The sequence below is a fragment of the Callionymus lyra genome, chromosome 2 (assembly GCF_982586985.1).
Source record: "Callionymus lyra chromosome 2, fCalLyr1.hap1.1, whole genome shotgun sequence".
Taxonomy (NCBI): domain Eukaryota; kingdom Metazoa; phylum Chordata; class Actinopteri; order Syngnathiformes; family Callionymidae; genus Callionymus; species Callionymus lyra.
Genome location: NC_141819.1, coordinates 6,080,515 through 6,102,323, shown reverse-complemented (window position 1 = coordinate 6,102,323; position 21,809 = coordinate 6,080,515). Strand labels below are relative to the sequence as shown.

The following is a 21,809-nucleotide window of genomic DNA, read 5'->3' as shown; positions in this document are numbered from 1 at the left end:
ACTACTGACAGGTGTGTTGCTTCTGCTCCTGGAGAATTTAAGTCATCATTAGAAACAAACACCGTTACTAAACATCATTGATATGTGAAATGGAGCCTTCAGGTTCCGACCTGATCCTGCAAAATAAACGTTTTTGGTGAAGGGTCTCTCTCACTCTCACACACACAGAATTGAGGAAAGAAGAGATTTATGAGGACTCTTCCCCACCTCACTTGAGGTGCAGCATTCCTCGAACCTTTTAGGATAAATCTTGTTCACTTCGTTAGACAAATATCAAAATAATGATCAATTGAATCATGCACATGCACATATCACATGCATCACATCAATATATGTTAGTGTTCATTGCTTCTTTCTCTCAGTGCAAACACACATGATCTCATCTTCTTGCATCCTGGCACTCACATAGACACACAGACAAATAGACACATGGACACATAGACACACAGACACACAAACACACAAACACATAGACACAAAATCTGTTGCACTGCAGATGCACAGTGTTCGGTCTACGTCATGTCATGTCTGTAAGTCAGTCAAATGCATAAGTTCAGTATCATCTGATCAAACTGATGATTCAAATATAAAGCGGTTATTTCTTTTAAATGTTCTTTCTTCAATTCATTTATCAAGTTGTTCGACTCATAACGTTTTTTTTATTTTTTTTATTAAACTTTACACAAATCAAATTCATAATAAGTGATTTCCAGTTTAAGTTTAGAATTTAACCATTTTAAAGTAACCCTCAAATCAACAATTATCAAAAGTTCCCAAAAATATTCTAACCCCTTATAGTTATTTAAAGTATTTATATTTTTCTTTATGACACACACCAAACTGTTCCCTAAAGAATCTGAAAATCAATAATTTTAATTGTATTATCAATTATCACTTCTATAAAATCCTTCATAGGACATGATCTCACTGCCATCAGCGCTAATGACAATGTATCAAGCCTCGTCATTACTTTTCAAATCTAAGTTAAAAATTATTTTTACTTACAGACCTCAACTGACTGAATTAAGAATCAACTTCTTCATTAACTTCTTTATCACCTCGATTATTCATTCACTTCTGGTTGGTAAAGTCTCAACATTCCATAACACAAATTAACAAGTTTCCTCTTTCATCTTCAAAGTAGATCTGAGATTGTTCTGTTGTCAAGCCTGTCACTCCAAACCAGTCAGCGTATCAAATCATTTACAATCAGAATATAATGTAGCAATACTTATCCTAAAAATTATCCCAATTCAATGATACTACATTTTCAACCATATATCTTCTTCCTCTCCTTTTATCCCTGTTTTCTTTCCAAAAGTAGCAGATAAAAGGATAGTTTACTTCCCGTTTTTTATGCAATTCCATTTCACTTAAACTTCCTAACTCCCTACATTACACCGTCTCACAGTTATGACTGTTCAGAATCTCTTCTACTAGAGAATTATACTTCCCAATCAAAAATAAAAATCTCAAAATCTTAGGTCTACAGAGAATTCCCCTTTTCTATTTTTTTTTTTTTAAATCAGAGCTTTCAATGCTTTCAATTAACGGACAAGAAAATGTCAAGAAAACAATATCATGCAAGAAAAGGAGGATTTTCTTCAGCTGCAAACATCCTCATGGGATCAGTCAATGTATTGGGTTTTGGCCTGTTTCGCAAAACATGACCCATGAGTGGCTTCGTCGTATCATCAGACAGAGTTCTGACAAACTTTCTCTTCCACCTCGGCTCACCAGCATCACCTGCATGGTCCCATCAGTGAGAAATCTTCTCACGGGACTTAGGTCAAGTAATCGTGACTGTGCCTGTCTTAGGTTGTCCCATGGTTTGAGTCAGGATCTTACCCGTCATAAGCGAACCAGCCTTCCATACTCTCCTGAATCAGGCTGCTTCATAGGGCGAGAGTGATAACAGTAGAGGGGAGAGAAGACACTTTGCCTTTTTCTTAAACCAAACATTTGTTGTGATGACTGTCGGACCCCAGAAAATTGTTTGTCAAAGTAATGGTCATTTTCTGATGTTTCACTGTGACCCATAGTACTTTGATTGTTTGACAGAAAATTTCATCTCCATTAAAGAAAAGCTTTTTTGAAAAAGTGTAATTAGATAGACACTATGTCTCAAAATTGTGTTAAAAGTCACAGAGTGGAAGGAGTGTGTTAGTAGAGCAGGAACAGATCTCAGAGTCTAACCCCAAGTATTGAACAATCCCACAGATAGAGCTCCTCCCTCTAGAGGTTCAGTCTAATTTCATGTCATGGACAAGAAAACACTCAGTGGAGCAGAACTTGCTTTGAATTATAAAATGATCTTGAAAACCTAAAAAATATACCTAATTTAAACAATCCTAGATGTTAAAACAGCTGACACAGTCTCAGAGTAAACAAACAAGCCACAAAGAACAATCTCAGTCAGAGTCGAAACTTTACAACAAGGACTAACTTTAGCTCACAATTTAAACAAGTAACCATTACTCTTATAAAGACAAGAGTCTTCCATAGTCCAACCAAATAGAGTCAAGCAACATAAATTCACAGAACAACCATAAAACCAACTAGATTTAACCTCATGATACAATGTGGGTTGTGTTTTTAAGCTTTTAAACTAAGATTTACAAAAAGTAAAATTCACAGTATGGAGGGATGCCTGTTGCTACACAGTGTCCTTTTGACCTTACCATCCCCCCTGTTAAGACATGTGTTACTCCATGACAGAACTCTGTCCAACAATGAGCCTGTTCAATAATGGAACTGGTTTTACTTTAATATGTTCAAATTCATTTTTATCTTTAACAGTTAGTTTCTTGTCTTTTCACTGATGTTGAGGAACAAAGGTAATATTAAGTATTTCCTTTTATATGTTTTATTTTAATTTATTTTAAAGCTTTTATCTTTTTACCTATTGTTACTTTTTATTGGTATAGGATTTTTAGCGCTATAATCTTAATTATTTTCTTTCGAGTAATTTATTGTATTCAGTTCTTATCAATTTGGTATTTTTAATAGGAATTTTTATTTTCAATAACAATATTTTAAGGCCTAGTTTTCCAAACCATTCATAATAAGTGTATTTTTGTGTTCATATTACCAAGTCAGAAGTCTCTTGGGTCGTCAATAGTTCCATGTCAAGTCACTGGCTTTAGAAAGTTGTCTGCTTTCCTCCCGTCGATCAGATGGTCGAGTGACGTTGATGTTTGCCGTGATCCTGCATGTTCCAGGTTTCTCCTGTGTTCCTGTATTGCGGGGTTTGTGGGGAATTTCCCCTCATTTCTCCTCTCAGAGACACTCTCCTTCCAACATTTCTCTGCACATCCTTTCAACACAACATATCTGTGATTATTTGCTAGAAATAATCCCGTACTCTGCCATTCTTTCACATTCTTTTTACCCTCTTTTTCAACTTCCTTTGCATCCTTGTCTGTTGGGACAGAACTTCTCATTTGCTCGAATATTTTTTCAAGTTGCATCCCAACAGATTCACCACACCGTGGAACCATTCCCCAGTCAAACCATTCTTTCTCCCGGTCAATTTCCACACTCATTTTGTTACAAGAAATGAAAACGTCCACAGACGTTTCTCAGCACAGCGGCTGTAAATTAGGAAAATAAAAGAAGAAAAATGCAACGTTCAAAGACGCTGTAAGTTTGATATCAAAGGAAATATAAAAGGAGAACGTAACATTCACAGAAGCTACGTTTTTTCAAGAGAATATGGAAAGAAAAGAAAAACGTAACATTAAAGATGTTATACGTTTTAGTTCAAAAGAATTTGTTTTATCAACGCTCTGTCTGCGTTTTAGTCCAGGGATTCACCTAAAAAAGGACAAGATCGTAGGTTTTTTCCTCAGCTCAGCAGGCTGCACCCAAAATTCCACTTCAAACAACAGATTAATTTCAACTTCATAGAAAATTAACTTCTTAACAACACAAAATCAAGCTATTATCACAATACAAAGCAAAACAAAACTAACCAAAACAAAAAATGACGTCTTTAACTAACCTAGTTCAAACTCAGAGTCCCACTCTGGGCTCTTTTGGTTTTAATCACCAGGGACTCCAACCCTTTCGGTTCTTCTAGATATTGATAAAACTCAATACTCCGGCCCCATCCAGAGGAGAACGCAGGTTCCTAACCTTTTTTTTTTTTTTCTTTCTTTTTTTTTAAAGACTCAACCTAGTTTGAACTTGGAGTCTAACTCCTTGGGTTCTTTAGGAGCGGATCAGACTCCAAGGCCTCCAACCTTTTTCGGTTCTTCAAGTTATTGATACAACTCAATACTCCGGGCCCAGCCCGAGGAGAACGCAGGTTCCAAACCTTAAAGGCATTGATTCCCAATCAATATTAGGCGTCTTAAGCCTAAGCCTTTATTAAAATATTTGTTTCATTTCTATTTTTATTTTTATTTTATTATTTATCTATTTTTTATTTATTTTTTCTTCCAGATGTGTCTGCTTTTCTATGATCGTGAAAGTAGTCACAACCCTTATTGATTTAATCTTAACATTTTATGATCATGTTTAATTCAATGAACAAGTTGGGTTCATACAACTTGTCTCATTGCATCAACAATGATCCTTATTTTTTAACTTTTTAATTTTAACAGCTTATGATCATTTCCCATTCAATGAACAAGTTGTTTGTGTCGACCCCCTCAGGTTCGTACAACTTGCTTCATTAAATCAAAAACGACCCTTATTTTTTAACTTTTATCAATTTTAACAGCTTATGATCATTTCTCATTCAATGAACAAGTTATTTTTTTTGACACCCTTTAGGTTCATAAAACTTGATTCATTAAATCAAAAATGACCCTTATTTTCTTACTTTACAAAATTTCAAATCAAAAGCAGCACATCTGACCTTTTTCCTTACACATATTTAACAACAACAACAAAATTTAACAATCAACCTCTGGTATTTCCGAACAATCAAACACACCTTGCTCTATACTTATTTAAATTTAAATTTATCTTGATCTCAGCCACGAAACTTGGATCTGGACTCAAAAGAAGACTTCTAATCAATAAAGTGGTGTCTTCTTACCGTTTTATGCTGCGCAGCTTGTAATTTTTGAGTCCAGGAATCCAAGCCCCGTCACCTCAACCGGAGTCGTCTTTTCCTCCTTGGATCACGTCGAGGGTCCACCAATTTAAAGGAACTCAAATCTCTTTCCTGTCTAATGAGTTCTGCACATTCGTTTGATCCAAGGAAGAGTGACATTTTAGAATTAAGACAGTCAATTTATTAATAACAAAGTATGATTACCAAAGTAGGCCTTACAAGACCTTAAATACAACAGTTAAACAAAGAAATGCAAATTATTCAAATTGTTCAGATTGTTCAGAAATACCACAGTTCCAGCGCTTGGTCCAGTCTCTGTCAGTCATCCTGGCTCACCCAGGTCCTCCCAGAGAGTGGCACTTAATCTTTAGATCGTCTCGTCTTTTAAAGCCAAGACACTCAAGACACTCCCAGAACCAAATCTGACTCCATAATGCACAACAGATGTTGTTTGATCTGATCACTAATCTAAACAAAGAATCTCCTGACCTCCTTCACACCTGTTATCTCCAACCAGGTTCGTGGACCATAAATTCTGTGTCTTGATACTTCAAAAGTCGGGAACATCCTTGTCTAAACAATCACAACATTTGTTACCGTGGCTTTATCCTTCCTCCCCCAATACATACAGTATGTTATCTTCACAGTCACCTTTAAGCCATGTCACCAAGGGCCATAAAAGTTAAGGAACAATTGGCAGAGCCCCTGAGCCCTGAAACTTCATAACCCCTGCTGTGAGAAGGGAGCGGTCGTAAAACACAACACAGGATGTTTAAGATCTGAATGAGAGATGACATTATCAATGTTTAACAGTTGATTACACAAAGGACATACATTCAACTCATCAATGGATACACCTATAGGAAAGTAATTTAGAATATGTCTTCACCTTCCCTGTCACTCCCCTCAGCCTCGATCCATCCCTGTTGAATATGACAGCCTTTCCAGGTGTGAGTCCACCTGATCTTGAAATGGAACTGGCTGACATAGCCAACAAAGACATGTGGGTGTCCAAGTTAAAGCGCCTGACAGCGGACCTTGAAGATGTTTCACGCCAGAAGGCCGTTCTTGCTCAGAATCACAAATGGTGTGATATTGAAAACCTCCCCAAACCAGACAAACTTGTGTTCGAAACTTGGAACGCTATCCCCGACTTTTATTTGGACATGAAAAAGTATGCACTTGGAGTCCTGTCGATCTTTGGATCCACATTTGTATGTGAGCAGGTGTTCTCCAACATGAACTTTATTGAAAACAAACATCGCACACGCCTCACAGATGAGAGCCTACAATCCTGTGTGAAGATAAAGGTCATACAGCCCTGATGTGGAGACGCTATGCGCTGCGGTTCAGGAGCAGAAATAACATTGACCAAGTATGATAAATGATTTAATTTCCTATAATTTGGCAAATATTCACATTTTTTAATTGTTCAGTGAAATAGACATTTTATTATTCAGGTTGGCAGCTGACGGCACGGCGCCAGTAGAAGGATGACGGCACAGAGAGAGAGGACGGCATTTTTGGTTCTCTGCCAGTGGATAATTTAAGTTTGGCGTTTTGTTTTTTCATTACTACAAGGAGGACTTAAATAGTATTTTACTTAACCTTCAACACAACGTCTTTTTCGGAGTAAAAAACGTTTTGTTGCATGCAGAAATTTTATTTCAATTTCTCTTCAGTCGTTCGTTGATTTCATAAATTTAACCCATAATAGTTTGTTTATACATAGCACAAAGCAAAAAAAATGTATATGCAGTGTTATTTCATTTTAAATTTCAAAAGAGTTTTGTGGCTCCCATTGTTTTCTTTAATTTGTGAAACGTGTCAAAATGGCTCTTTGAGTGGTAAAGGTTGCGACCCCTGCCTTAGACAAACTTTTATTTTCAGAACAACTCATTTCTGGTAGATTTAACTTTAAAATTGCCTCTAGGTAAACATGACCTGAAGAAAAGAAGCACCACCTTTGAGTCTTAGTCCAAAGTAAGTAAGTAAGTATTTTTTTATTTATATAGCGCTTTTCTAGACCAGGGTCACAAAGCGCTTAAACAATCAAAACAATATTCAATAAAGTATATACTTTAAAGATCAAGATAAAACTGATAACACAACAGGAGTTCCAGAAAATCAAGGAAAAGCCAGAACAAATAAAAACATCTTTAGATGTTTCTTAAAGAAGTCAGTAGACTCCGTCAAGTGCAAAGAGATTGGAAGATCGTTTCAAAGCTTAGGAGCAACAGTCTGGAAGGATTTCTCTCCTCTGGTCCTGGACCGTGTGCCAGAAACCATCAGTAGATTCTGATCCACAGACCTCAGAGCCCGAGCTGGGGTGTAAGGCTGGATCAGGTCAGTGATGTAAGGAGGAGCCTGACCATGAATAGATCTGAAAGTGGAAACTATTACATTTATATCGATAATGATTAATTCATTGGAGTTATTAATTAACTATGAAACACTACTTTGAATCAATCTCATTTACTGAAGTCACTTCGTGTTGTTGTGATTAATGTTCTTTACTGAGTAAGAGGCTCTTAAATTGATTATACAAACATATGAAAAATTGGGTCCGGTCCTGGTCCTTTGTTGCAGGCTGGCAAAGATCTCCCTTGACCGAGTTGGCGTAACTGTCCAGAGATGTATCTTTACTCGGTGCAAGGGGTCACAAGTCTTTTCTGGAAGAGCAGTTTGGTTGCTTGGTTCAGGCTTGCTTGGCTGGCTGCAGGAGATTGGGTTGCAGCTTGCTTGTGTCTTGAGAAGCTATGGTCAAGCTGGGAAGCTTCTCTCACCAAGTTGCAGGAAGGGAAGGGGCAGGAGTCAAGAACGGGGTCGAAGAGAGGAGAGGATGGGACCCCAAGAGTGACAAGCGTGTCAGGAGTGTAAGGACCAGAGAGTCAAGAGCGTGATTTGTATCACGCACTGCCTCTTTAAGCTGTTCAGTCTTGACCCAGGATTGATGCGCTGTTACTGATTCCTCACCCCCCATTGGCTGGAGATGAATGAACCACTTGAAGTTTTATTGTCAAAATAATTGTGTGATGTGTTTAAAGCTGGATTATGTGCTGGACAAAGGGGCCCCAGCAGAATAAGTTATAGTGAGGGACGCCGACATCTGCCTCTGAAAAGAGCATTTTTGGAGCCTTGGTTGCAACATGTAAACGGAATGCAATATAGGTTCAGATTTATTTTATTACTTTTGGTTCATCTTTGTTGGAAATGATGTACTAGGTTTAACCCGACTGCAATTATTTTTAACTTATACAATCTGTAGAGATCTTGCTCTACTAAACGTCTGCAGGACCTGAATTCACCAATTTAGTTTCAGTAAAATAATTAAACAATAAAAGTTCCACAAATAGTTCAATCACAAATAAATGTACTTATAAAAGACAAAGACAAACAAAAATACTCTCAATTCAAACTATACTTGTCACTCGATCTAAAACACGAAATAATGAACAGTTTGTCCATCATTATTGAACATTAATGTTGCAGGCCTGAATCGTAGCTCAGGTGCGGTAAGACCGGATACGATGGGGCCGCTTCACTCCGCAAAGCAATCAATAAAAAAGTACCCAAGTGTCTGATGGATTTGGGGGAGGCTTCCATGTCGGGGGGGATTTGGAGGTGGTCAGTTGGCTCAGGTGGATTGGATATGTGGCTCCTTCAACTCAACTCAAATGCCGGATCTTTGATGATCTCTGAATGTCGGGCTGACAGAAAATCATCATCCAGCTTTTCTCGTTCCTTTTGGTTGCTCACAAACTCATCAGATCGTCAGTTGTCCTCCATCTAAACTCTTGAAAACGGCATTTAAAAGGCCCGGGCTGTGTCCCATATCACGCACTTCTCTGTGTGCACTGGTTTATAGTACACATTAAGATGTGTATGTGTAACCAATGTGGAAAATGTAGGGTTGATAGCCGTGAACTATCAGTCCAGTAAATAAAATAATTATGGACAGAAGAACATTCATCCACCACATACACAGTAGAGAAAATAAATATTTATATTATATTGTCTCCTACTCTAAACTATTATAAAAATATAAACAAAATATACTTTCACAAAGTATTCAATAACCAAACAAAAACAAAATAGCCTCCTTGGCTGGAAAATGTATTGTCTTCAAACGAAAAATAATATTGTCTGTTTGTTGTGCTGACGAGCAAAATAAAAGTGCATAGAGTGAGTATCAATCCTGAAATACTCTAGTTTGTCCTGGAAGTCTTTGTGGAACAGATGTTTACTCGTCCTCCTTCGGGGACAATCAGGAACCAGCAAAGAACAGTGAAGTTCTAGGAGTGACAAGCGAGTGTTTCAATAGAAATGCAGGAGCGATGACACGTGTCTCAGTCTCTGAGCCGCTGAAGCATCTCAACACCACGCGATAACAAAATATAAAGTTCAACTCACTTTCAAACAAAGTGAAACAGTATAATATAAAATACTGTTGAGAAAATGTACACTTGCATGAAGTTACAAAACAATGTTCAAGCTTCATACACATAAACGTAAATAGTTGCTTCGATACAACGTTCATTTATACACAGAAATAGAAACAGAAATATGAACAATAATATAAACGTATTGTTTAGGCTCACCTAGGAGTGACAAGCAAGTGTTTCAATAGAAATGCAGGAGCGATGACATGTGTCTCAGTCTCTGAGCCGCTGAAGCATCTCAACACCTGAGTCTCATCAGTGGAACACAAGTAAAACAATGACCGTCTTAAAGCGACAGTGTCTTAATGCGATACAAACATCGAAAAGTAATAAAACACAAAAATAACAACTGGGTTGAATTATATTATTCCAGTGAAAATAATTGAAACATAAAACACCAAATAAACGGCTGGGTTACATATGTACTTGGCCAGTGCTCAAATTTGGCCACGGTAGTACTGTCTCGAATAAAACTCTGCTGCTACACACTTACAGGAAATGACTCGACAGCTTCTTCTTTGATTACTTTTTAACACTGATTGAAACCAGTCTTTGAAACACTATCACTGACACTTGACAACACTTTTCTCCAATTGAAACAAGTTGTGTTTCATTGTGTTATTACTGTTGTTGTGTTGTGTGACATTTACGTCGGTATCTGCTCTGAAAACGGTCGTCAGTGACGTAGCTTCAGTTTAGCTTCAGTTTAGCTTCAGTTTAGCTTCAGTTTAGCTTCAGTTTAGCTTCATCTACGTCACTAAGATGGAGGTCGTTGAGGGTGGAAAGTGTCCATCGATCCACACTCAACTTTCCCAATTCAGTGCAGATTGTGGACTAGATTTTCGCACACTGATTATTGGGACACACTTGTGCACTCAAAATATTAAGTGTAAGTGCAGAAGTGAACAATTTGCGACACAGTCCTGGTCTCACTCAATTCGCCGCCCCATGTCACTCAATCACGGGAACATGAGAAACACAGCTGTCAATCATTCCATCAATCCAAAATAAACAATCATAAATGTGTTAAATTGTGCATCATCTGAAAATAATACATTTAAATTATGCACAGCAAAATGTACAAGATTAAATGTTATCAATAGGTTACTTAAATGAAATACCTTATTTGCTGAAAAAAAGTTCATAAAAACCCCACAAAGCAGATATTTTCTTTTCTTTGCTGATTTCATTTTTTCTTTCTTTCTGTCTGATTGAACAACTATTTTGACGGAGCTGTTTCATGTCAGATCTGCTTCCTTTTTAACACAGTTGCACCGAGCAATGCAACGCTACGAGTACTCGCTCTCCGAACCTGATGCATGCGCCGATGGACCGGTGCTGCTCGACCCATCCCAGGTGTGTAATGTGGCCTTCTACAGAGACAACCTACTGCCCCCTGCTGGCGAGTTCGTCCATCTTTCTCAGCGACGAGGCTGAGGCTCGAGACGTCATCCATAGCGACAGCCTGTAGAGGGCGTAACAGCATTTGTAGAACCACGGTTCTAAAAATAAAAGGGTTCATCTTGTGTTTGGGTCGGTCTGAACAATGAAACTAGAGATCCTCTCAAAAGAAACATTAAATAAAATCTTTTTTGTTACTTTAAATTAATATAGTGATGTGTTGATGAAGCTTCATGAAACAGTGTCCTTATTTCTTGAGTCCACTAGATGTCACTCTTTGCTCTGTAAACTGAGACCCAGAAGTATAAACCCGGTTCAGCAGTGCAGTGTGGGGGTCCCACTCCTCCGGGAGGGACTGATCTGTGAAAAATATGACCCTGCTTCATGAAGCTTCATCGACACATCAATAGATCTAATATCACTGGCGCTACAGAAGGCTGAACATTTTGTTTCTGGCTCCCTCTACTGTTAGAGATAAAGACTTTTTTAGGTCAGTTTTATCTTCCTTAGTAGCTTGAAAGCCATACTAGAAAGAATGTTGTTTGTTTGCCAGTGTAAAACAAGGGTAAATGTTTATTTTTTAGTTTTAAAAAGGTGTATTCATGTATTATGATGGATACACAGAGACAAGCGAGGAAGAGTTTTGTTGTTTCCTTCTGTCTGCAGGAGCTGAACGAGTCATCACCCTCAAGATGGAAATCCCCGGCTCCATAACTCCTCTCATCCAGGAGATGTTGGAGAACTCTGGAGGCCTGGAGAGGCAGCTCTGCCCAGCTCTACCAAAGCAGTCCAGCCACACAATCGGCGTAGTGACGGCCGACAAAGTTATATAAATACATATAGATATGAACTATGGTGTTTGACATGAGGGCGACTGAAAACCTTTTCTGAGATGAGAAACTGTTGTATCCCTTCACTGTTTGGATCTTTTCGTACCACCGAGAGTATTGAGGAAGATGTTTGACTTTGATGTCACGTGTACATTATTCTGATGAACACAAAGAGCAAACAGAAGTTATTTCCAGTCCTCACATGTATGTGCACAAAAAGAAAGTCGCTACGAGTGTCACAGTCTATTCCAGGTTGTTGTCCACGTATTGTTTTGTGCTTCCAGACGAATGGAAAACAAATGATTGTATGATATGGTCACAGGTCTTTTCAAGAAATCCAGTTCATGAAGATTCATTATTAAAGTGTATATGTACAGTATATAAACTGTATTCATTTCTTCAAAACTATGAAGAGTTTTAGGCTTCACTTGATTTATAGGTTTGTGATTCCAGGAAATACATTTTACTGAAGGAAGTTTTTGTGTCCGACTAAATACTGGACACTTAACTAATCACCGGCTGTTCAGAATGAGGCGTTCACGGTTCCCCCCCTTTTGTTTTGACGTACAGTAGGTATGAACAAGTAGCACTCCAGTCGGGGCATATCTTTCTGGTCATGTAGCAGACAGAGACGGAGTCTGGAAGTGTTGAGGTGGATCACATCTCGGGCTCGGACGTTCCTGTAGCAGCTTCATGATATTGATCCATGTGAAGAGTGGTGTACATACACACTGTATTGAATACAAGTGATTCTCAAAAGCCTCTATGTGGGTCCGTGTCATGTCGTGGTGGGGAAAACTAGATTGTAGTGGTCCCTCTGGACGGGGGATCGTGAAGGTCCTTCTGATATTTGTCCTCACGCATCGTCCCCTGTGTTAGAAACATGCAGGATCCAGAGCAACCTCACACCCTGTGATACACTTGATGCCAAAACGCCTTCACATCATCTTGACCATCGTTACTGTACACACACCAATGTCTCAGGAAGGAATCATGTTGTGTGCTTGGCCTGTCCATTGTATATGTTCTGTGCTGCCCCCCCACTATGTCACTAACACACACACCTCTGCTACTGAGCCCCTGTGTTTCAAATCACTCAGACCAGAAGTTGTGCAGAGAGACTCCGACCCTGAACATTATGGTCTCACCATGTGTGGAGTCTCTCTACGAGTCCTTATTTCTTCTTCTTTTTTTTGTACAGTCAAAGCTGCTTTCATTTAGGACTTAACATGTCCAGAACAACTTTTCTCTGCACAGCTGATCTGGAAGAGAAACGGACGCACCTTCACTTTGAAACGTATGGAATATGTTGCAATTTTGTCAAGATTATCAAGAGACTTTGATTTTTTTAAAAACCCAACATTTAATGATTATTGTTGTGTCGTGTGAATCACTTTTATAACTACATTCTGCTGTATTTGAGTCTCAAGTGTTGCCTTCAGTTTCCTCCAGCAGGAAAGAATGTTGCTGTTGTTTCTTCTAAATAATGAAAAAATAAAACATCAGGTCTATATAAAGGGTGTGACACCCCTGATGTCAACACAAAGGACGATGTGTCAGTTAAAGGATAAAGAAAGACTAAAATGCTGCTAATTGTAATCTGAGAGAACATTGCTCCCTCTAGTGGTGATTTTAGATATTTCACTGTCCTGTCAATAATTCTGCAAGGACTAAGATAAGTTTTCCTCGCTGCAGGGATGGAGTGAACCACGACAGGTGATGATAGTGACTCGTGTTTACTCGTGTGCAAGATTTACACTGAGAGACTGAGATCTTTCACTACAAACACATTTAAAATATAGATTCATTTAAGTGTTTTTATGATCATTTCTTCTCATGTGGAGCTTCAATCCAAGAGTTACAGACGAGCAGTCTGGAGGTATTTGGATGTTTTCAAGTGTCTTTTTGGACGAAGATGAAGACGAAGACAACTGAGCTCCAGTTGCTACATTAACATTCATTTTTGTCTATAACTCTAAAAAGAACACATTACTCTCAAAATAATCCCAATCCTTAGTCAACATGAGGGCGAGTAGAACATGAGTTTGAATTTTGCGTTTATTATTACTTCAGACGTGTGAAAAGACAACAAAAGACTTAAAACATCACATGATTCCAGAACTGTTGTAATAGTTTTATTTGACCTACTATTACATGATTGAGTAAATAATGTTGAATACATTCAACTGTTACTTTAACATACTTTCATTTGCAGTTAATGAAGGAAGAAAAACTCTCTAAACTGGATCAAGATTGTCTCACGATACATTTGTCAAAGTGTAGATTCACTTGTCGATTATAACATAAATGATCAGTTTATAAAATATAATATAGTGTGATTTTGAGAATATTGTGCAAAGAACTGTATGTTTTGAAGCTGTTTGACTAGAGGATTGAATTTGTTGATCTTTTTTAATTCATGTTTCTCTCGCTCTGTTCCTCTGATGACATCATTTCTAGGCGACAGATGAGATGAAGTCAATCTGTCACGATCATGTTTAGCTACTGTTGAGAAGTACAGTTTGAAAAAATAACCATTAAACCACTTACTTTCAGAGTAAAAGAGGTTTAACTAGAGAACGATCATAAAAGTCACAAACAAACGTGAAACAAATCCAGCAGGTATGTTAGGAAACATTTTACTTATAACATATTTTCTTGTGTTTCTTCTGAGAGTCACTCTGATAGTCTCACTTCCTCTCCACCTCCAGTCGCAGCTTTTCAAATCTGTCAGGATGATCCAGATAATCCTGATCCTCCATCAAGTTCCTGTTGTCGTTGGACAGTAGGAGGCGCTGCTGTGTGTGAGTCCAGTGAGAGTGAAGACTGAGAGAAGAAGAGACATGAGGTGATGATGGTGGAAGAACGTTGTCTTGACGATCATATACTGATCCAAACTGAGACGAGTCAATGTTCTGTCAACATTCTTCTGAGAACTTGAGAGAAGAACCATGTGACTGAAACATCCCAGAATCATCTTGAATGTCAGATTTGAAGATGAAGTCAGCAGCTAAACTAGCATGTAGCTAACATGAGTCTAGTCTAGTTGTGATGAAGATGTTCAAGTGAACACATGATTCAATATGAAGTGATTCATGTGTGAAATGATGTTTAAAGTGACTCAACATTGTGAGTTGATGATCAAACTCACGTCTGATTTCAAATATTTGACAGAAATATTTCTTTGTTCTCCACTGACAGTCAAACTGAAACAATGTTGATGTTGAAGCTCCTGAAGAGTTTTGAGTTGAAGGACTTGAAGATTTGGAATCAGAGCTTCACTTGATACTGTAACTGTGAGTCTTTAACATCTGCACGTTTGTTCTGGAATCTTCTTCATCAAGTCCATGTCCACAAAGACCTTCAACTGCTGTGTCAGCAGATGAGCTTTGATGTTGAAGTCAATCAATGGAATCAAACTTACCATTCATGGATGAAGGTCTAACATCTCTGGTCCACAGTCATCCAGCCTGGAGGAAGAAAGAGTCAGAAGATCAGATTCATTTGATTCAGATGTTTCATGAATATTGTTTCATTCTCAGTGGACGACTCAGTCATGACTGTTGATGACAACAAAGATGGATCTATAAACAGGCTGCTCAGTCTCAACTGTCTCCTTCATGCTTCCACTGGTGTCCAGCAGGAGAACATGGAGGAACTCAGAGTTTGGATTCGTGTGCTCAGTTCAGATGAAGAGTCTGAGCATCAAATGTTCAGTCTGAAGATCTTTGGAGTTCAGTCAGTGAGTTCTGCTGCTCTGTTCATACCTGAGAGTCTCCAGTCTCCAGTCTGGACTCTTCAGTCCAGCAGACAGCAGCTCCAGTCCTGGTCCTCCTGGATGATTCCCGCTCAGGTCCAGTTCTCTCAGGTGGGATGGGTTCAATGTCAGAGCTGAGGCCAGAGAAGAACAACCTCTCTCTGAGATCTGACACCCTGACAGACTGAAATGAAGGAGAAACACTTTTAGAAACTTATCAGAACCAAGAGAAGATGATGTTCTGACCTGAGAGTCTCCAGGTGACAGTGTGGACTCTTCAGTCCAGCAGACAGCAGCTCCACTCCTGGATCCTGCAGGTTGTTGTCACTCAGGTCCAGTAGAGTCAGACTAGAGGACGGAGAGCTGAGGACTGAGGACAGAAGTGAACAACTTCTCTCTGACAGTCCACAGCAGCTCAGCCTGTGAAAGAGACGAGTTTCATCAACAAGTGACTTTTTCAATTTTCTATTTGACAAGAATTGAAAGAGTTTATTTAAAGACAAACTCAACTATTTCCATTGATAAGATCTTCAGTTGTGGTTTGTTGTCTGCTTCCTCTCTAATATAGTTCAGTCAAAGTTTCTTTCAAACCTTTGATACCAACTATTGACACGTCATTGATTCATGCTGGACTTTTGAACATCAACAAGTGTTTGAATGAATGTGTTCATGTTATGGTTGATTTGATGTTGATGGACCAGATGAAGAGAAACTATGGAAGTATATCAGTTCCATCACAATATTGAATGGTTTCAACCTTTCAAATGTTGAATTACTTTTTTGAATAATTGAAGATTAAATAATTAAATGCTTTGTATATTAAATGTTTTATTAATTTAATTGAATAATAAAAACAATATTTTTTAATTGAGTTAAGTTTTTTTTCAACCATATAGTTTAATATTGTTATCAACAAGTATCCTTTTAAATTCATTATAAAAATGTCAAAGTGTTTAAAATCCAATATAAATTTTAACCCTGGAGTTTTGAAGAGTTAAAAAACATTTATATTTTAACGTTGTAGTTTTGAAGAGGTAAAAAATATTTATATTTTAATGTTGTAGTTTTGAAGAGATAAAAAATATTTATATTTTAATGTTGTAGTTTTTTTGTACCTCTTCAAAACTATAACATTAAAAATTGTTGCCCAAATGTGTAAAATGTTGTTTTTTGAAGGCTCGAAAAAGTTGTAAAATATAAATATTTTGTACCTCTTCTTAATGTTGAAGAGGTAAACAAAAAAAATATTAACGTCTGAGTTTTGAAGAGGTAAAAAATATTTTTATTTTAACGTTGTAGATTTGAAGAGGTAAAAAAATATATATATATATATATATATATATATATATATATATATATATATATATTTAAATGTTGTAGTTTTGAAGAGGTGAAAAAAAAATAAAAAAAATAATGATGTTTTAAAGTTGTATTTTTATTTTATTTTTTTATTTTTTACCTCTTCAAAACTACAACATTAATATATATATATATATATATTTTTTTTTTTACCTCTTCAAATCTACAACGTTAAAATATAAATATTTTTAACTCTTTTTTTTACCTCTTCAAAACACAGACATTATAAAAATGCTGGTATGGAATTATAAATTAAAAAATCGAGATTCAATATTTTTAACAAGTATCATTTTAAATTTATTTTTTAAACGTGTTTAAAATCCAATATATAATATATATATATTAAACTCTATGTCTAATTTTTTTTCCATTATTCAATGAAAACAAAACCAACCTTTCAATATTTAAATTATTGAATTAAATTTTTCAGAAAATAATTCTATGGTTAAAAAAAATACAACAATCAATAAAATTAAATGTTAAATTCAATCCTTCAATTCTCTGATGACACTGATCTACTTGCATAAGAAACAAAGCAAATGTTTTTCAATATTCAGTTCATGAGCTGAAAATAGATTCAACTGCTCCAACAGGAAGTGACATTTATCAACACGTCATATTCAAAGTAGGAAATCGACACTTTTCTCTCTTAATGTTTGACCTTGAAAATGTTGAAAACCATGATCAACTTGATGATACTGATTGTTGCAACAGTCACATGTCAGGAGAATGATCACAGATACCATCAGCACAATGGATTCAACAAGAAATGGAGACACATGTGTTCAGTGTGAAGTGAAGTAGTTGTAGATGAGCCTCACAAATCATTGGAGAAAGACATTTCTTACCAACATGTTAGTTTTCACACCCGTATATAACCTGAGCACAAATATTGATATTTTCTTACAACACACTTGGTTGTCACGTCAATACTTCATCTCTCCTGTCCTGTTTGTGGGGGCGCTAATCCTCTAAATGAGGGTGAAGAAGTAACCAGCGGCTGATGAAGATGACGAGTTAACAATAGTGTCAGTACACGATGAGGGCAGCCTACACTGTACAAAAACAAACAACTCACCACACATGGATTTCCTAAATGTTACAAAATAAAATGTTCATATCTGGATCTACTACCTGAAAGAATCAATAATCAAACAGAAATATCTTCTTCACATTTGAAGTTAATCTTACAGCAAATGACATCAACTTTCATTGATCTCTTTACATCCACCACACATGATGACTTTAACCACGTCTTTAAAATGATCATCAATATATGATTTGACTGTTAACTGATGCTTTTACAAAACTATACTTTTTATACGTGAGTGTCAGTGAAATTAAGTTATTTATAATCGTATTATTGATCTTTATTTTATAATGATTTTATTCACACAGTTGCAACAATAAATTCAAGTAAAAACTGTCATTTATTGTAAACAATTGACTTTGAAATGATTGTTAATGTGGTTCAGTTCGTCAAAGTCACCACTCTGAGTGTTTTCTCTGTCACAAGACAAATATATTTATGATTCCTTTAATAATACTGACGTGTACAAAATACTTATTAAGTGAACAAAGATCTGGTGTTTTTTTGTTTATGTTTTAAGTCTCCGTTGATGTTTGTTTTGACTCTGTTGGTTTGGACTGTTGCTGAATGAATTGGAGTCTCAGTAAAAGACATGACAAACAAAACTTATTGGCTTCAATGAACATTTATGAACATATTTAGCTTCAAAAGAAGCTTAAAGTAAGTAACTAGTTTTTTTTCATTAAAGAAACTTCAAGATAAATTGAAGAAAAATGTAAGAATGATGCGATTAGTCGACTTAATGGTTGAATATTTGGTGAGCAGTCGACTGTTAAAATAGTCGTAGACCTCATGAACAACAGATGAACCATAAGAGAAGAACAGAGACAACAACGGTGGAAAAAACAAACAATGAAAACAAATCAAAGACAAACCTCAAGATTCCACTCTAAAGTGTTTTGTCTTCTACGAGACAGATGACGCGAGAACACTGGATAAAGAATATGAAGGACTGTTGTTTTGATTATTATTCATTTTCATTTAAAGTTGACGCTTGTTTGTTTATCATTACAATGATTTATTAAGATGATATTTTTATAAACTACGTAACATCTTTACCTGCTACACAAACATACAAATGTATCTATGAGCTGCTTCACTGAAGAACAAAGTGATGACAGACTTTGACTCGTGTTTCCACCTCTGACTTTACATTTGAGCTTTGATGATGTAGAAAAGATGATGTTCTGACCTGAGAGTCTCCAGGTGACAGTGTGGACTCTTCAGTCCAGCAGACAGCAGCTCCACTCCTGGATCCTGCAGGTTCCAGTTGAGACTCAGGTCCAGTAGAGTCAGACTAGAGGACGGAGAGCTGAGGACTGAGGACAGAAGTGAACAACTTCTCTCTGACAGGAAACAACTGCTCAGCCTGTGAAAGAGACGAGTTTCATCAACAAGTGACTTTTTCAATTCTTTATTTAAAAACAATCAACTATTTACTTTCATAAGATCATGGTCACATGTTTGTTTGAATATTTATCAGGTTGGTATAAATGAGGGTGAAATGTTGAACATGACGACAGAAACACAAACATGAAGAAGGAGTAACAACAATGTTGAGGTTGTGGTTTGTTGTTAAATATTTACTTTAGAAAAACAGACTTTCCTACAAACTAGTGAGACATCATTGATTTATGCTGAATTGTTGGAACATGAACAAGTATTTCAGTGAATGTTTTCATGTGATCAACTTGATCTTGATTAATCAAATTAAATTAAATAAAGTGTTTTTCAACATTCAGTTCATGAGCTGAAAATAAATAATACTTCAACAGGAAGTGACATTTATCAACACATCGTCTGCGAACAAGGAAATCTGGCTCAGTTGCTTCATCAACCAGGAAACAAGAGCTGAGACGACACTCGTCTAGTTTCTCCCCAGATAATAGAAACATGACATTTATTTCTATCTTCATTTCTCCTGAGAGACAAGAAACCAGATGAACTGTGGACCAGACATGAAGAGAGAAGATGATGTTCTGACCTGAGAGTCTCCAGGTGACAGTGTGGACTCTTCAGTCCAGCAGACAGCAGCTCCACTCCTGGATCCTGCAGGTCTAAGTTGTTACTCAGGTCCAGTAGAGTCAGACTAGAGGACGGAGAGCTGAGGACTGAGGACAGAAGTGAACAACTTCTCTCTGACAGTCCACACCAGCTCAGCCTGTGAACGAGACGAGTTTCATCAACAAGTGACTTTTTCAATTTTCTATTTGACAAGAATTGAAAGAGTTTATTTAAAGACAAACTCAACTATTTCCATTGATAAGATCTTCAGTTGTGGTTTGTTGTCTGCTTCCTCTCTAATATAGTTCAGTCAAAGTTTCTTTCAAACCTTTGATACCAACTATTGACACGTCATTGATTCATGCTGGACTTTTGAACATCAACAAGTGTTTGATTGAATGTGTTCATGTTATGGTTGATTTGATGTTGATGGACCAGATGAAGAGAAACTATGGAAGTATATCAGTTCCATCACAATATTGAATGGTTTCAACCTTTCAACTGTTGAATTACTTTTTTGAATAATTGAAGATTAAATAATTAAATGCTTTGTATATTAAAGGTTTTATTAATTTAATTGAATAATAAAAACAATATTTTTTAATTGAGTTAAGTTTTTTTTCAACCATATAGTTTAATATTGTTGTCAACAAGTATCCTTTTAAATTCATTATAAAAATGTCAAAGTGTTTAAAATCCAATAGAAATTTTAACCCTGGAGTTTTGAAGAGGTAAAAAATATTTATATTTTAATGTAGTTTTGAAGAGGTAAAAAAAAAAAAATAATAATAATATTATTTTAATGTTGTAGTTTTGAAGAGATACAAAATATTTATATTTTAATGTTGTAGTTTTGAAGAGTTAAACAATATTTATATTTTAATGTTGTAGTTTTGAAGAGTTAAAAAATATTTATATTTTAATGTTGTAGTTTTGAAGAGTTAAAAAATATTTATATTTTAATGTTGTAGTTTTGAAGAGGTAAAAAATATTTATATTTTAATGTTGTAGTTTTGAAGAGTTAAAAAATATTTATATTTTAATGTTGTAGTTTTGAAGAGGTAAAAAATATTTATATTTTAATGTTGTAGTTTTTTTGTACCTCTTGAAAACTATAACATTAAAAAATTGTTGCCCAAATGTGTAAAATGTTGTTTTTTTAAGGCTCGAAAAAGTTGTAAAATATAAATATTTTTTACCTCTTCTTAATGTTGGAGTTTTGAAGAGGTAAAAAAAAAAATAATAATAATAATATTTTAAAGTTGTATTTTTATATATTTTAACTCTTCAAATCTACAACATTAAAATATAAATATTTTTTACCTCTTTTTTTTACCTCTTCAAAACACAGACATTATAAAAATGCTGGTATGGAATCATAAATTTAAAAAATGGAGATTCAATATTTTTAACAAGTATCCTTTTACATTATTTTTTTAAACGTGTATAAAATCCAATATATAATATATATATTAAACTATATGTCTAAAAAAAAATTCCATTATTCAATGAAAACAAAACCAACCTTTCAATATTTAAATTATTGAATTAAATTATTCAAAAAATAATTCTAAGGTTAAAAAAATACAACATTTCAATAAAATGAAATGTTAAATTCAATCCTTCAATTCTCTGATGACACTGATCTACTTGCATAAGAAACAAAGCAAATGTTTTTCAATATTCAGTTCATGAGCTGAAAATAGATTCAACTGCTCCAACAGGAAGTGACATTTATACTGACGTGTACAAAATACTTATTAAGTGAACAAAGATCTGCTGTTTTTTTGTTTATGTTTTAAGTCTCCGTTGATGGTTGTTTTGACTCTGTTGGTTTGGACTGTTGCTGAATGAATTGGAG

At 36.0% G+C, this 21,809-nt stretch overlaps 3 protein-coding genes across 3 annotated transcripts in view; all 3 read right to left on the bottom strand.

Annotated features, from left to right (window-relative positions):
- Positions 1-21,809, bottom strand: part of LOC148085161 (NLR family CARD domain-containing protein 3-like) — a gene marked incomplete at its 5' end in the record, with an annotated part of 350,040 nt that overhangs the window by 107,463 nt on the left and 220,768 nt on the right. The gene's annotated exons all lie outside the window — the stretch shown is intronic.
- Positions 1-21,809, bottom strand: part of LOC148085167 (NLR family CARD domain-containing protein 3-like) — a 181,026-nt gene that overhangs the window by 66,746 nt on the left and 92,471 nt on the right. The gene's annotated exons all lie outside the window — the stretch shown is intronic.
- Positions 14,812-21,809, bottom strand: part of LOC148085164 (protein NLRC3-like) — a 145,721-nt gene continuing 138,723 nt past the window's right edge. Inside the window, exons 6-7 of the mRNA XM_087783296.1 lie at positions 15,506-15,679; positions 14,812-15,208 (exon numbers count right to left, since the gene is read on the bottom strand). Coding sequence (XP_087639422.1) covers positions 15,166-15,208; positions 15,506-15,679 — 217 coding nt within the window. The 3' untranslated portion in view covers positions 14,812-15,165. The remainder of the gene's footprint in view (positions 15,209-15,505; positions 15,680-21,809) is intronic.